General features: G+C 44.0%; 3 protein-coding genes across 4 annotated transcripts; 2 read left to right on the forward strand and 1 right to left on the reverse strand.

Moving 5' to 3' along the window:
* The first annotated feature begins 688 nt into the window (after positions 1-688).
* On the forward strand, positions 689-1,891 carry LOC135502576 (pneumococcal serine-rich repeat protein-like). The gene is made up of 2 exons (XM_064795525.1): positions 689-782; positions 867-1,891. The coding sequence occupies exons 1-2, from the start codon at positions 689-691 to the stop codon at positions 1,889-1,891; spliced, it is 1,119 nt and encodes a 372-aa protein (XP_064651595.1).
* A 3,048-nt stretch (positions 1,892-4,939) lies between these two features.
* LOC135502150 (TLC domain-containing protein 5-like) lies at positions 4,940-11,241 on the forward strand. 2 transcript variants are annotated; one of them, XM_064794776.1, is made up of 5 exons: positions 4,940-5,026; positions 5,638-5,847; positions 6,520-6,555; positions 8,171-8,266; positions 8,591-11,241. In XM_064794776.1, exons 2-5 carry the CDS (start codon positions 5,640-5,642, stop codon positions 9,109-9,111), a joined length of 861 nt encoding a protein of 286 aa, XP_064650846.1. In that variant the 5' UTR covers positions 4,940-5,026; positions 5,638-5,639; the 3' UTR covers positions 9,112-11,241. The 2 variants fall into 2 exon arrangements, with proteins under 2 accessions (XP_064650846.1, XP_064650848.1); XM_064794778.1 differs by lacking the exon at positions 6,520-6,555.
* Positions 11,242-13,298: 2,057 nt separating this feature from the next.
* Positions 13,299-15,783, reverse strand: LOC135502167 (26S proteasome non-ATPase regulatory subunit 9-like). The gene is made up of 5 exons (XM_064794794.1): positions 15,645-15,783; positions 15,261-15,363; positions 14,641-14,819; positions 14,184-14,285; positions 13,299-13,897 (listed from the first exon to the last, which is right to left on the reverse strand). The coding sequence occupies exons 1-5, from the start codon at positions 15,780-15,782 to the stop codon at positions 13,763-13,765; spliced, it is 657 nt and encodes a 218-aa protein (XP_064650864.1). The 5' UTR covers position 15,783; the 3' UTR covers positions 13,299-13,762.
* Between the last annotated feature and the right edge of the window lie 1,312 nt (positions 15,784-17,095).

Below are 17,095 nucleotides of genomic sequence, written 5' to 3' on the forward strand. Positions count from 1 at the left end.
TTCCTAGGAGCTGTCACGACCATCTATTTTGTTGGCACACCCCCCCCCGCAACACGCGTTCTGTGTTCTTTGTTCAGTTCTTTTCAGTGGCATGTTCTGTTTGTTAATTAATTGTTTCATCATTTGACTGGACAGTGTTTACTTTGCTTTTTATCGCTTTTTTTCATATCACACCACTGAAACAAACATTACTGTGTGAGCGGCAGAAATGAAAAATAAACACAAAACAAACGGCATAAGAAAACAGACGCCATGAAAATACTTGTCGGCAATATTGAGCATGAGTTTTTATTATCTTTCTTCTTCTCTATATTAACCCATTCTCAATGAAAATATTCCTTTCTACATTTCAGACGAAGCCTTATTCATTAGCTGGTGACGCTCAGTCGGTCGCTACATCTGATCACTCCCAAGCGCTGAGCCGGGTTAGTCTCTGATTGCAACCTAAGCCTCTGGTGCTGCCTCAGTCTCGGGCGCTACCTCAGTCTCTGGTACTGCCTCGGCCTCTGGTAGTTCTTCAGCATCTGTTGCAGCTTCAGCCTCTGGCGCTACCTCGGTCTGTGGTACTACCTCGGTTTCTAGTGCTGTCTCAGCCTCTGGTGTTGCCTCGGCTTCTGCTCCAAATTTGGTCTCTGCTACTGCCTCAGTCTGCGGTGCTGAATCCATCTCTACCTCTGATGCTGCCTCGATGTCTGATGCTGCCTCAGCCTGCAGTGATGCTGTATCAGCCTCTACGTCTGCTGCTCCATCGGATTCGGGTGCTGTCTCAGCTTCTGTCGCTGGTGCTGCCTCGGTCTCTGGTGTCACCTCAGTTTCTGGGGCTGTCTGAGTCTCTGGTACTGCCTCTGTTTCTGCTGCTGCCTCAGCCTCTGGTGCTGCATCGGCCTCTACCCCTGTGTCGACTTCTGTTGCTGCCTCAGCCTCTGGTGCTGCATCGGCATCTACCCCTGCGTCGACTTCTGTTGCTGCCTCAACCTCTGGTGCTGCATCGGCCTCTACCCCTGCGTCGACTTCTGTTGCTGCCTCAGCCTCTGGTGCTGCATCGGCCTCTACCCCTGCGTCGACTTCTGTTGCTGCCTCAACCTCTGGTGCTGCATCGACCTCTACCCCTGCGTCGACTTCTGTTGCTGCCTCAACCTCTGGTGCTGCATCGGCCTCTACCCCTGCGTCGACTTCTGTTGCTGCCTCAGCCTCTTGTGCTGCATCGGCCTCTACCCCTGCGTCGACTTCTGTTGCTGCCTCAACCTCTGGTGCTGCATCGGCCTCTACCCCTGCGTCGACTTCTGTTGCTGCCTCAGCCTCTGGTACTGCATCGGCCTCTAGTCCTGCGTCGACTTCTGTTGCTGCATCAGCTTCTGGTGCTGCATCGGCCTCTACCCCTGCGTCGACTTCTGTTGCTGCCTCAACCTCTTGTGCTGCATCGGCCTCTACCCCTGCGTCGACTTCTGTTGCTGCCTCAACCTCTGGTGCTGCATCGGCCTCTACCCCTGCGTCGACTTCTGTTGCTGCCTCAGCCTCTGGTACTGCATCGGCCTCTAGTCCTGCGTCGACTTCTGTTGCTGCATCAGCTTCTGGTGCTGCATCGGCCTCTACCCCTGCGTCGACTTCTGTTGCTGCCTCAACCTCTGGTGCTGCATCGGCCTCTGTTGCTGCCTCAGCTTCTGGTGCAAGATCAGCCTCTACCTCCGATGCTGCCTCAGTTTCTGATGCTGTCGCAGCCGCTGGTGCTGCAACTGCCTCTGCCCCTGCATCAATTTCTGGTGCCGCCTCGGCCTCTGGTGCGGCATCGCCAGCAGCATCTACTGCAGCTGCGGGCACTGGTGCTGCCTCGACCCACTCAGCCCAAGGAGTTGCTTCAGCTTCTGCTGCCTCTCGAACTGCATCTACTTGAGTTTCCTCGGCTTCTCGAGCTACCTCGGACCCTGGGAATACCTCAGCAGCTGGGGATACATCTGTTGCCTCGACCACGGGAGTTGTCTCAACCTCTGGCGCTGCATCAGCCTCTGGAACTGCCTCAATATCTGGACTGCCCACTGCCTCTGAAGTTGATTCAGCCTCTGGAACTGCCTCAGTATCTGGGCTGCCCACGGCCTCTGAAGTTGATTCATCCTCTGGAATTGCCTCAGTGTCTGGACTGCCCACGGCCTCTGAAGTTGATTCAGCCTCTGGAACTGCCTCGACCTCTTGTGCAGCGTCAGCCTCCGGAGCTGTTTCAGTCACTGGAGCTACCTCTGCCCCTGCACTTGTATGAACTTCTAGAGCGACATCATCGTTTGGAGTTGCTTCAGCTTCGGCCTCTGACTCTGCTTCTGGAACTGCCTCGGCCTGTAATGTTGCCTCCGCTTCTGGATCCTCAACCTCTGGTTGTGCCTCGCCCTCTGGAACTTGCTCTCCCCCTAGAACTGCCTCGGCCTCTTGTGCTGCCTTATCTTCGAATGTAGCATCAGTTTCACCCGTGATTAGCGCATCTGGTGCCGACCCACCACGCGTGTCATCTCTCTCTACCAATTGCGGGATGATGGACTCGCTAGCTGCTTTATTCTCGTAGATATGTTTGGGCACCACTGTTTGGGCTTCTTCCCCTTCGCCCAGAAGGTCGTTGACAGCGCTATCAGTCTCTTCGGCTGACTGCTCCTGTGGTGTCACGTTGGCGTCTATCCCGGTGAGAGGTGGCACATCTAGAGGAGAAGATGCAATATTGTCAATATGGTGCACTGAAAATGGAAATCTTAACCAGTGGTGTTACTGGAAAATTTTGAAACTTTGCAAGAAGAAAGATCGTGCTGAGAATACGGTGCGCTTCTCGTTTCACTTATTCTGCGATCATATCAAACCCAGCGATTGTGTTTTACCCGCATACGAGAGATCTTTTTGTCGCATATCTGAGATCAATCGCAAGTAATCGCTCGTTTTTCCTGTTCGAGAAGATAAGTACCTGGTTCTTCCGCTGGTGTGACCTCTTCACTATTTGCCGAAACCTGACTGATGGTTTCCTGAACAACATTGTTGATGCTTAGTTTTTCCTCTGCAGTGAATTCCGCTTCCAGGGTCTCTGGGCCGGGGAGAGGTGTCGCAGCGTCCTCCCGATCAGCGTCGTATCGTGCTTCGGCTGAATGGGAACGTTTTATGTCTTCGGTGCTTTTGGTTGGTGTCTGAATCATCGGCCCTGACAAAGAATTTGTCGAAATGACAAAGAATTAGACATTTTGAGATACAACGGTAGCATAATGTTTTCTAAATTACGCACGTTTGTTGGAAACAGAGATTTTTACTTTATGAGCGCCATATTTCCATTTACAACAAACTCTCATGACATGTCTTCTTTGAAATATCAGTCAAGATTCACATGTCGTTTAGAAGTCCAATAGGCCTACTGCGACGACATTTATGAATGATTTGACTGTACCAAGGAAGATAGAGGACTCACCTAATTTTTCATTTCTTTTGTTCAGCTCAACCTCCAGGTACCTTGCTGCAAATCTGAAGAGGTTGTTTGGCTGGGAACGGACGATGGCTCGGCACAGTTTTTCCAGTACCTTTTGGAATCCAGCAGGAAGGCCGAGTTCAACCTCCGCTGGAGTCTTCAGGACGTGGTCGAGCGGCGTCGCAAAATCACTCATCATATATTTTTTTTATCGGCTCTCGTTTGCTGAAATTAAAACCGAAGTGGTGTAATCTTCGAAATTTGAAAATCGCTTGTCAATATTTAATATAATCTCCCTAAAACCCATTTTAGTTGCTTTCGTGTTTCTGTGCAGAACGCTAACGGGCGACGGGCGAATGAACTTTCAATAAAGGGGAGAGAAGCATTCGCACATCCAGCTATGCCATACTGCGAACCTCTCCAGACAAAGCTTCTTAGTGAGTGCGTGCCATACTAACTCACCGGTTTGTAGATGGTTCTTTCGATTTTCTTCTGACGCGAAATGGCTTTTTTGAAACCACATGTGCAGTGACGTATTTGCCGGGGAGAAGTCGCAACAGTGGCTTTGCGACGCTTGACGCGACGTAGCCGGGGAGTTATGACTTTTGAACACCCACTTGCCCGGTTTTCCCGATAGGGCGCCACTGTCAAATCGTTAAAAAAGTCGCTGGTTATGGATGTCAGATCGTGGTTCCCTGACCTTTGCAAACAATTTCACTGGGCGTAACCCACGCGGCGACACCAAGGACCGCTGGCTGATCTATTGATATGTTCGTAGCAGGGTGTCAAAGTCGGAGAGAAGAAGAGCCACTCTTCTCTTGTAGGGGGTTCACTTGGAAGTGTTTGCATTTGTTAGCCTATAAACACAAGATTTTAATCCTTCAGTCTTGGGTTTGGCGGAGAGAACTAATCTTACATAAGTCCTAGAACGATATCATATGTCTTTATGGCAATATTTATAACTGGGACCCAGTACAGTGCCGTTCTATCCAATATTCCTGGGGCTGTTGGAGAGGCTTCTTGTCTAAACAGTGCCATTCTGCCCCCTCTAAGGCATACATTGGTAACTTATCAATTGACTGCGAAATGAACGCAGTTGAACACAATATGAATAATTCAGTGTCGGTTTCGCCGAAAAGAAGGCGATATGCTATTATTTGATTGTATATGATCATGATAATTAGGAGACCCTGTGTGGGTGATTGATCCAACATGCTTTGATGTGATTGGAGATGGAAGTTTACCATAGTGTCTTTAAAGGTATGATAAAGACAGCATTAGTACGCTACCTGGTGCTGTTCTGATGGACCATATGGCCAGCAAAACTTAAGTGGCAGGTCTCTCTAGTCTTAATTCACGTTACGGTTGTCCAAGTGAAAGGTAAGTCTTGCTGAAAATTTAATTGGAAGGAAATCTTGATCTTTGAAACTTTTTCGTGCCTTTTGGGTACGTCTTCGTTCCGTCTTCAGCGCACCTGCAATTCCAGATTTTTGACGCACCAATTGTTGAGGACGAGGTTGAACGAAAAATCCTCATATTATTTCTTTCTGAAAATTAACTTCGATATTTCTGCCGTTTACTCGCAAAATACATTTCTGATCGGTATGCTATTGATACACTTTGTTAAATATGTGTTTCCCCCCTTAGTGACCATTCGACTTAGTGTACATGTTGCTGAATATGTATTTTTGTGTTGTTTTCCAGCCGGTGACAAGTCGGGTCCTGCTGCACATGCATGCGTGCATGTTGTTGTGTGTGTATTCATGGTAATGTACACAACACACCCATGACCTTGACCTCAGATGCCGATGGTCACTTTTACACCAGGCGGAGGAAGTCACTGGTAGCCAAAACAAATCTAAATATAGGCACAACGAACAAAAGAATATGTGGCGTGAACATGATCAATTTGTCTTTCTTTGTTGATGTTGTGCCTTATTCTGGCCGCACAGTGGCTTCCTCCGCCTAAGGACCACAACAAACAAGCAGCGGAAACATAAGTCGCATCGTCGCACACCACATGATCTTTTGTTCATTGTGCCTATATTTAGGTTTGTTTCGGCCCGCAATGACTTCCTCCGCCTGGTGTAAAAGGGTCTATAAAAGAAGACATGACATGCATGGCAAACTGATGATGGCAGATGGTGATCAGATGATTACGATAGGCTGCCAGTGTGTCCTCATCCGGGTTTTGACTTCTTCTTTATTTTCAGAGATGGTGTCCGCATTAGTAGAGATTGGCCTTGGGGTGATCACATGTCTCATTATGTGGACGGCCCTATATCACCTGATGCGATTTGTGCGAAGTTCAAAGACGTCAGAATGGCATTGTCGTTGGGTTACGATGATTCATGCGGCTACAGTTACGATATTGTCAGGGTACTGTGGTTTCATTGATGGACCTTGGCCATTCACGGATCCTGGTTAGTATGGAGAGTTTTAATTGTTGACAGAGCCATAGAGTTCACTCACCTCCTAGCTTTCATTGTTTGAATTTCTCCCTCAGAACTGAGGGTGTACAGAGAAAAGGAATCTGGGTGGGGGGGGGGGGGTCCTCGTTGAGAAGGAGAAAGCAAATGTGTACTGTAAGTGAAGTACAGAGCCTCGAAAATTCATCCTGAACTCTTGGAAATATAGAACTGAAGACACCCTCAGTTCAGATGGGAGGATGCAGGGCTTCCGTTAACCCCTTCAAAATGAAGAAAGGACATCTTGTAATTGGAAACCTCTTTCCAAGCTTCTGTAGTGTAAAAGGAGGAGAAGTTTTATGGGGCCCTTGAAAATCTTATGAGGGTATAGCGGAAGCCCTGAGGATGGCACTATTGATCAAGGGGTGAAATGCACATGCTGTCTGGACTCGAGGGCCACTCGAGTATTCAGTCATCTAGTAGTCTTTTCACTTCCTCACCATAATATTTATAAAATCTTGCAAGTTCGAGTTCAAAGCTTACCGCCTTCAGATGAAGAAGACGATCATTCCCTTGGTTTGCCAAACTAAGGAAGAGAGAACTGCCTTTGCTGGCGTGAGTAATCCAGTTGCCAAAACATATCTGAATTCCCTTGGCTAAATTTTGTTCATTTCACCCTTATTTTAGGCTCCCCTAGAACTCTGCAAAGATTGCTTGATTCAGGTAAAACCATCAATGATTGTACTCTGTAGTCTGTCTTTTTTTCAAGTATGTCTTAGGGTAGGTTTCCGCTGAAGGTGATTTTTGTCCACTGGCACTGCTCATGCAGAGCCAAATCCTTTGTTTGGTTGTGCACTGTTGCATTGAAAGACAAAGCCATAACATGATCCATGCAGTGGAAACCTGCTCATATTGCTTTGCAATTTTTGCATGTCGTTTTTTGCTTTTGATAGGGCATATCTAGGGTAGTACGTGTAACTATATGTGAGTTGCTGCAGTCCTGCACCAGCCTATGCATTGTCTCAACACATGGTAATTGTTTGCTTTATAACCATTGGTAGTGCTGGGAAGGCAGGGCAATACAAAAGGGCGGGACAGGATTCCATGCTGTATAAACCATGGTAGTAGAAAAATTGTCTGAAAAGGGGCTGGGTGCAAATGGGCACACAGAAAAGGGAAGGTTCAGTGCCCTTCTTAAGTTGCCAAGCAGAGTCACACCATTGCTAATTGGGTTACAGCTATACACTACAATGTAAAGAAACAAGAGTACTTCCTGAGAATCCTACAAATGATGTTTTATTGTGATAAGTAAAGCATTTGTCAATAGGATCGGCAGAACAATTCTCCTGGTTAGGCGTGCTGGGTCCTGCACGGATGGAGGATGCCTGGAAAGATGGGGATGGTTGGAGGAGACTGGCTCGAAGTCATTTATGACTAGTTAGAACCTGGTTGAGGTATCCTGTCGATACATTTCAGCAACATTCTATTTTGATGTCATTTTCGTCTCTTCACTTAAAAAAGTGCTTGCTTATTGAATTTGTAATAAGATACACCCTAACATTTTATATGGATTCAGTACATAACCTAACAATTAGTGGTGCTGGTCGAATGATTACTGGTGGAAGTATCATGGTATTGGGCAAAGTAGGCTGTGCCAAGAAAAAAAACCACTGGCCACATTCAGACTGATCAGTAAAATGTGTTGCTTCAGCTATTACAATACATGATACTGGCATCATGAAAGTCCTTTATATTAGGGTTAACTTTCTGGCAACAGTTGTGGCTTTAAATTTTGATAGACAAAAACTCCAGTAACAGCAGTTACAATGAACAAAAGTGTATAGACTATAGTCACGATGCCAATAGTTCGCAATAACATTGCAAGTTACATATATGGAACAGTCAGTGCTGTGTAGAAATCAGATCGATACCTAGAGACCAGTGTAAGAGTTATTTGGCATCCTACTGAACCTTTGACACTTTAACTTTCCTGAAGTTTTGTTTCCATGTTTTGGTACCCAACCTCACCACTTTCGTCTTCATGCCAGGATGGTCTGTTGGCATTGCACCAAGATCCTCATGTTTTGGTACCCAAACTCTCCACTTTCGTCTTCATGCCTGGATGGTCTGTTGACCTTGCACCATAATCCTCGTGCTTTATGCGATGTTAGTGTCATACTATGTCCTGCACGTGTGTGAGATGAAAGACTTTTACATTTACTTTGCCACTGAGCACAAACGCCGAAAGATTTACCCCCACCCCAGCTTGCTGCACCCATGAGGTCTCATATGTGAATATACTTGATGTTCATTGACTTGATCTGGTTCTTACTTTCAGGCGGGCCAAACACCCACTGGCAGACGATCACAGTTACCGTCTGTCTTGGCTACTTCATCTTTGACTTGACATGGTGTCTCTACAACAAGACAGAAGGTCAGTTACAACAGCACCCAGACCAAGTTCATTAGTGGATCTCGTGCAATTATCGGCATGGGCCTTTTATCAATCAGTGACATCTGAGGTCATGCCAGCATCTGGCTTATTGTGTTCTGTTCAAAAGTTATCGGGGCTGCTGCCATATAGATTCACAAGATAAGCAAAAAAACATCTGTGCGCTGCAAAGTTATTGTGATAATCATGAAAAAAATCATCGTGGATATTGCTTTGTCTGACGTGTGCGATAATTGTAGAGAGTTGAATAATCCTAGGTCTCAGTTGAATAAATCCATCATTTGACGTCGTCTTTTCATGTTTCAGGACCAGTCATGCTCCTTCATCACATCTTGAGCATCTTCGGCATGACGATGACGCTTCTCTGCGGAAAATATGGCACAGAGATGACCGCCGCCATCTTTGGCTCGGAAATCTCGAATCCGTTCCTGCAAATGCGTTGGTTCATAAAAGAAACTGGGAACTACCAAACGTGGTATGCCGAGATAAACGATGCGCTGTTCATGTCCTTGTTTGGATTCATGCGGATTGGCGTCGGGTCGTACCTCCTGTACACTTATTTGAATCATCCGCGCCCCGATTCATTAGGTCGGTTTGGTGCGTTGGCGCTTTACGCTATATCTTGGATCTTCTGGATGGGGATATGCCGCTACGCTGTTAGGAAATACATGAAGAAATATAAGGCTATGAAAGCAAGGACGGTTGAATCCGAACATGAGAAAAAGAACGGGAGGTGTAAAAATGGTGGTGTGGAGCCAAGCGGCTTCGATCGTGAGCAGGTGGCCACTGTGACAAACGGTCATGCCACCAAGTCTAAGGCAGAGTGACTTGATAATGAATGATCATCTTCATCGTTATTGCTGCTCTCCATTTTACATTATTACCTTGTTAAACAGGCCATCGGGAAGTGATTTCATATGTTGATGAAATTTCTGCCCAAGTAAAAATTCTTTATCGGCATTCTGTTTGAGTTTTTTACTGAATCTCAAACCTGTTTTTTCCAAGCATGTACTTATTCCGGTGAAACTGTTAACATGGTTGATAACCTACATGTACTCTTATTATCACTTAAAGTCCTTCGGGCGCCTGGCTCCCAGGTTTTCGAACAAATATATTCCGTTTCTTGACTTTGCCCTAGTTTTCTCTGGACAAGCACTACAGTGCTTTCTAACTTGTCTTCGTCTTCTACCTGTTTTCATATCATGTGTATAGTCGTTTGTATGGGTATTGGATGATGTTTGAGATGCTGCCTTGCATTATCAAGGTATGGGTCAACATTTTGGGTGGCGGGGTGAAGAGCAGTTATATTTTTTCCATGACGATATATCTCATCTCGGACAGTGTTCGCATTGGTAATGATACCTTGAGTTAAGATGGTTTGCCATGGGTGCAACTGTTGCCCTTCACAAGATGTGTTATACATGTAGATCTCTTCCATAAGTTATGTTATTTTCCGCCTGCAGTAGTTTATGAAACATGAGTCAATTTTACTATCCGAGGTATCTTGTAGGAATGCTCAGGACACCTTCGCTCACGCAGAGCAACTTCCAAAATGTTTCTGACTGCTCTTGACCTAGTCTGGTCAAGGTTCAGAATGAATGTTTAAAATATTTTAATTATTGGTGATTTTGTAATGACGAGTACACACCTTTTTATAATGATAATTGGTGTAGACTATCAATAAGTATTTGTTGTTTTTTCTACTATAAAACGTCGCTCTATTTTGAATGTATCTTGAGACTTGTTTGTCAGGTCGTTGAGATTTTGACTTTGACTTTGTTGACTTGATTGTTAGTTTAATTAGGCCATACAAATTTAATTGTTCGTTTTACAGATTTCCCGCTTGCCTAAGATCATGAATATTTTTACTTAACCGCTTGCCTAACTGAGGTCTAATTCTAAAACGAATTCAGAATCTGAATTCTGAATCAGCTTTTTTGACCTGCTTGCTCCTCCTGGTGTGTCCTAAAAGAAAAAGTTAAACTAACAATCAAATCAGTATGGCCTGACTGTAGTAGTGATTATTGTGTCACATTAGATATAGTGATAATTTAAAGAACAACGAACTAATGCAGTTATATGTAGATCAACAGATTTTTCTCTTATACTTGAGCTGTGAACAGGGAGATTATTTAGATCAAGGCTGTATTGGCAGTCAATGACACCTTCTCTAAATGATGTCATATTTGGTCCGAGATTGATCATTTTGATTGTGTTTTACCTCATCAGGACACCTCTCAATTCAGGACAGCAATCGTCAGTCCTTGATAGAGAAGTTCTACTGTTGTATCTGTACGTGCCATTGGTTGACTTAACGAGTCCATTTCTAGAATGGAAGTGTAAATTGTAAATATTGTATTGAATGTCACATTGAAAGATAATGCTTGAAAATTGTTTCTTGTATTGTTATATTGATTCATCATGTTTGGTTATGATGTGCGACGTTAAACTGTTTCAAACATTGTGCATAGATAGGTTCAAGTCTGACAAGTATCTGTGGACTCTTCACACGAATCAGTTGATAATGTGCATCGCATCATGCTGCACGGCAACCTCAAATTTTGGAGCCGAAGCTTTTGATTGAGCAATATTTCTCTAGTCCTTATTCCTTGTATTAATGCAAGTATCAATTCGTGTCTTGTACCCCCCCTCCTCAAGGGTACGACACCTTATCACCCTATAACGACATCTTAAGACTCAAGCATCACCCTTTTTTCACCAATGCTACTTTTTCTTTCGTCAAGACATCACCATCAACAATATATCAGTTATCACCATCATATAAAGTAACCGGACTAATTTTACTGGGTAAGGCTGTATGTTCGACAAGACATCGACACATTAGCATCCTTATTCTTTCCAGCTTCGCCAAATTTTCACTAAAGGAAAAATAAATACTACTCAAGCATCGGCAAAGATTAGTGGTGATAGCTTAACTACCCTTGAGGAGGGGGGGGGGGGGGGGGGGTACAAGAAACGAATTGATACTTGCATAACTCTTACCATAGAATAAAGAGATATCAATTCAAAGCCCTAAGAATAACAAATTTAACAAAGTATTATTTTAAGATATCAAGAATGCATTTAAAATGTTTTTTCAGTATTTATAATATTTTGACAAGTGCCAATATAGCAAGCAGTTAATAATTTCATTTGTTTTCATCTTTTTCATTTAAGATTGGTGGTAGTGCATGATCAATCAAATTGCAATATGCTGGTTATAGTTGTGTTATCCGCCCGATATTAGACTTAAACACTGTGTAGACAAGCAATTTTTGTTGCTACGACAAACGATTACAATTGTTGCAATGTGCAACAAATAGATCTCTCCTCTGTGTGCATAGCTGGTAATCACTTAGTTTTAAATTGATCACATGTCACTACGATCACCGATTCTTGTTGCAGGCAGCTGCGATGACCACTGCACACGAGGAGTTTTTGTCGCTTGCGATCATGATTGGTGGTCATTACGACAAAAGTAACTTGTTTGCAGGGTCCATTAATTATTTAAATCAGAGGACTGCAAATTTGGCTGTAAATGTACCACATTGTATGTAAAAAATTAGAACAATTATCGGAGGTAAACAAAATACAGTGAATTATTTTCCTCAGTTTGATTTATACTTGTAGCTATGCATGTCAAGTCTGTGATTATGTAAACATTGTCCGTCTTGGCAGTGTTTTTTTCACAAAGTCTGTACTGTCCTGTAATTTTAAAATATTGTACATTTTTCTGCATATACTTATTGTTTGGTGAACAGTGATAGGCCTACAGACGATAACATCTCCTTATCTCTGATATGATAATTTACCTGGGAGTGAATCATTCATAGTCGTACTTCCACCTATCAAATCGCCGTGTCTTTTGCGCTTACACCTATGAATTGCCGTGTCTAAATAGACCCGTGTGTCAAATCCCCGTGTCTATTAGCCCCATCGAGCTCAATGGGGCTAATTTAGACCTGTGTTCAACACAGGTTTTTTGATAGGTGGAATCTGAATAGACACGGCAATTGCAAGTTCCGAGATCCGGTGACAGATGGCGCGGTGTAGTTGCCTCGGTATTGCGCATGCGAGTTTGCCTCCAACGGGAAAGAAACACAGGAGAGCTCCTTACCTACAGCGAACCTGTCGCCGGGGCTATTAATTATTATCTAACACCACTGATAGGTGTAAGTGCACCCCAGGTTTTTTGACACACTGCGAAGATACGGGTCTTGAAAAAACGCGGGGTTTTATGATAGGTGGAACTAAGACTCATGTCAAATGGTTCTAGACATTCTGAATTGCTGGCTTTATTTATACTCAGTACATTGTATCATCATCGTCAGTGATAATGTATTGCAACAACAGAATCATGTTCTTGATGGGGTGATAATGCAACCCTCCCAAATAAGCCGCGACAATTATTCTGTGAATGACTTATGTGCATATCTCAACAGTGATGCAAGTGGACCAGTTATTTTTACGAGTTCAGCCTCTTGTGTTTTCCAGGGAAGGTTACCTGGTGAATTAACTAATACAGGGCTGACAATTTGGGGATTTACGCTATGTGTTTTCTGAACAAACCCGAAGATGTCTTATCTTTTGTGAATGCATCCGTTATATTTTTACACGAATGACACATTTTCTCTCATGTTTAGTTTTTTTTGTAGAATAAATATCCCTGCGTGATCAATATAAATTTGTTCATTTCCTTTAATTCCCTGTCCGCAGTGGCCCAATCTGAAGAGGAAAACACTCAAATAGACTTCCGCTCGAATCTGAACAACCGATGGACCAGTGCTCAACAAACTTCACCAAAGGAGGAAGCCTCGTTGATTTACCCGAGGCCAGCCACACATTTTCAGTGCATGCAGTGGGTGCAATCAATCTCCCGGTCTTCGGTCCGTAATGTAGTAAATGACATACACCCGTTGAATTTCTCACATAGTCCCTCTGCCACACATATGCAATATGGATGCGATAGTGAAACTAAAGATTAAAGCAAACAAAAGAACTCAAAAGTTATAACATTTACAATTTACTGCATAACAGGTAACAGTCTCATATCTCGGTCTCTTGTATTCTCTAGTTGGATATCATTTGTGGCTCAAGGCCAAATGAATGGGATTTCAGAGTAGATTGGAACCTTAATTAAGGGTTGACCAGAGGCACCCCCTTATTGTTAAAACTTGAAATCCTACAAGCAATGGGAACTCTTACAAGAGGGGGAGTCACTTCTTAGGTTTCTACAGAACTGACTCCTACCCTTTCACTTGCCTGTGGTCAACCTTGAAAGATGCAGTCCCAAATGTCAAGCACCTATAACACACGTATAGAAACTCCCATAACACACGTATAGAAACTCCCATAACATACGTATAGAAACTCCCATAACACACGTATAGAAACTCCCATAACACACGTACAGAAACTCCCAAGGAAGCTTAGTTTATTTCGAACAGTGTCTTTTTGAACAGCTTTTTTGCACGTTCATTATCGTTCTGGCATGGAGACTTTCTCTCCTGGCACAATCTTGCATCCTAAAAATCCTCTCCCAGACCACGTATTCGGAGTGAGCGTCAGCTTGACCATCTCTTCTTTTCTCAGCACGGTTATTTTTATGGGTTTCTGCAAAACAGATAAAGAGCTTTGTGAACAACGGAGTCATTGATATTCAAAGCAGCATTTAGATAAGTTGTGCATCAAGTTGGCCCCACAGAACACATATGAAGACAGGATTGATAAAGTGATGATATATCAACCGTTGGTGCCTTGTGTCCACCCCTGGTCTGTCTCGACCACACAGACCAATGAAGTAGTAGAAAGCTAACTTGAAGATCTCTGACTATCACTCCTCTCTGTCTGATCTCGATAATGTATCTGTTTCTATTATCAGTACTTTAGCATCACTTACCCCAACGCTGTGTTGTACTATTGTTGCAATATTTTGTAAGTTGACAAAATTCTGGGCAGTCACGGAACCAAATTCCACCAGCTCATCACATTTTTCAAGTCCCTGCAAAAAAGTTACAAAATCAACCATAAAGTACGGCGAAAAGAGGCCCATCAGTTCCAATAGTTAGATTAAGTCCAGATCAGAGTATTTTTCTTCATAACAACTATTTTGATATTTTGATTGACACATACGCCTGGCAGCATGAGTTGTCACTCTGCCTCTGGATTGAACAGAGAAGCAATTGCAATTGCCTCCATCTAAAAACAATGCTACTACATTTAGACAAACAAAAACAAGCTAGCCCCATGTTAAAACCTCGGCTTAATTGCTCAATCGACCAGGGCTCTTACTCACAAAGCAGCCACCCCTTCTAAAACAGTTTTTATCTGGCAAGACGGCTTGTCATCATACATACAGCTGCCTGGGCTGGGGAGCCCTCATCTACTAAGTCAACATAAGCAAAGGTTGTAACTCTGCCAGGACAGACTGGTTCAATCTCCATGGACTCTGCATGTTCTCCTTTGGCTGCTGCATGGACCTGGTATAGTCCTTCCTCAATCTCCTTCATCAGCTCCTTGTGATCATTTTGTAGGCCTAAAAAACATGTATGAATACTGAAAATGACCCGGAGCCTGGTAACCCAGAGCTATTACTCCAACATACTCAGGGAATCGGTGGCTAAATTGATGAATTCCCAGCCGTCTCAATTGTTACTTGTCCTCAGACTGGTCTATTTCAAAGTCAGGGCCCAACATATGTCATGTTGTGGCATTGGCCATTGTCTTCAACTCGGATATCTGCCAGGGTATCTCTAAGCTTGGCAGTCACCTTGACAGTTGTCCTTGCACAACCTATCTGAAGACCTTTTCCAAGCCGCACCTGCCCCAGACCAGTTGTAACATCTCAATCTATCTGACAGATGGATGGGTCTTGGACTCAAAGAAGTCTCTACAAATCTGATGTTACACTGTAAATTTTTCCATGATCCATCAACAGCACTGTCTTGAATAATATAAACAAGTTGACTTGACTTACAGATGATTCTGTGCCTTGCATGTCTGACCGAATAAATGTCAATATCTGACCTTGGATAGAGCTCCTCATCAATGAGAGGGCCATCCATTCCGACCCCGCCTTGCTGGAAGAAAAATAAAACTGGGGCAACTCCTCATACAAGCTCAACGTTTCGGTTTCCAAATAATCTACTGTACTGGTACCCTACACTGGATGTGGTATGGCTAAATTCGAAAAAATGACCTCATTTTTCCACAGGACAAAATCTACTGTTACACCACACTGTAAAATGTATAGCAATGCTGAGCAAGGTCAGGATGACTTGGCAGTTTTGCCACAATATCAATGTATTCCGGGGTGTTTAATGCTTAAATTCGAGGAGAAATCTGATAAAATGATTCTTACCGACTGCAACAGATCAGAGAGTTCCTTAATTTCGCTCTCAATGCCATCCTTTTTGGCCATCAACTCCTTGACTTCTTGAATTTTGGTTTTCGACTCCATGGCGGCTGCCATCTTGGTTTTTCCTGGTGTCCAGGGCATGATGATATTTAGATACACTGTTGATATACAGGGTGAAGTGCGATAGCTTGTTAGAGACGAGGTGCAATCGTGTGTCCATCTCGTGGCCGAAAGGTAAACTGACAGTGATATTTTATAGGGGAAGTCGACTCGTCCGGGACGGGTCTGTGTCTTCGGCAGGAAAAACGGATACAACCAAATTGAGAAATGGGAATTTAGGGGAGAATTTGGAAGAAGTAATCCTGGGTTAATAATCCAGTTCTGGCTGGTCCAGGAATATGTGTGATGGCCAGTTCTAAAGATAGTCCTCAGATGGAACCACGAAGACACAAGACATATAACCTGCGCTTGAATTCGTGTTGGAACTAATAGTAGATCCTCTCTCTCTATAGGATGTCGTTTGAAACACAGGCCACTTAATCAAGGGTCGGTAAGGGGTTACAAGATTGTAGAATATCCGTGAAGGGTAGAAGACGGAGAAGGAGTCCACAGAGATACTTCGAGACCTCTTTGGATTTGTTGCTCCCTCTTCTGCCTCAACCGTTTTACAATGTTTTGACCCCTTACTGACACTTGATTCAGTGTCCAGTGTTTGAAATAACATGAGATAGGTCTTCAGGATTCTCACGGACGTACACTTCGGACGCAGTAGACCGGCCTCGTTCCTCACCATAAGGAGACCAAATTAGGATGAGACTATTATGGTCAAAATATTCTCCTGCACGATCGTAACCTAAGACATGGGTCTCTAAAGCATCATTGCAATGGGGTGGGACAAATTTTATTGGGGGACACGATCTACTTTCACACAGCTTTTGACAGTGGCTAATGTCGTACAGGGCCGTATTTAACTTTTTTGTCCAGGGGGGGCAGTGGGATAGATCGCCGAAGGCGATCCGGATGCGCCGCAGCCGCATCCGAAAGGGGGGGTCTGGGGGCCCTCCCCCAGAAAAATTTGAAAATAAAAGGTCTGAAATGGCATTTTCCTGGCATTTGGAAGTGTGAATCAATAGTATTTTTACTCTAAAAAAGGACCACTTGGCACTTTTATGAAGACTAGGGTCAGGGCACTGGACTGGTCAGATTATAAGGGTTGCACCTGAGTTGATAACATCTGCTATCCATATGCTGCTATCATGCTGGTAAAGCTATGGCTAAGATTAGTTTGTCTTTTTATTACTGTCTGAAAATTTTTTTTTCAACATTTATTGCACAGGGGGGGCAGCTGCCCCCCCCCTGCCCCCCTCTAAATACGGCCCTGTCGTAGTCTTCAAACATGCCCGATGACCTGATCGAAGCACCGCTTTGCCTTTGACAAATTGGGTTCATTCATC

The sequence above is a fragment of the Lineus longissimus genome, chromosome 18 (genome assembly GCF_910592395.1).
Source record: "Lineus longissimus chromosome 18, tnLinLong1.2, whole genome shotgun sequence".
Lineage (NCBI taxonomy): Eukaryota > Metazoa > Nemertea > Pilidiophora > Heteronemertea > Lineidae > Lineus > Lineus longissimus.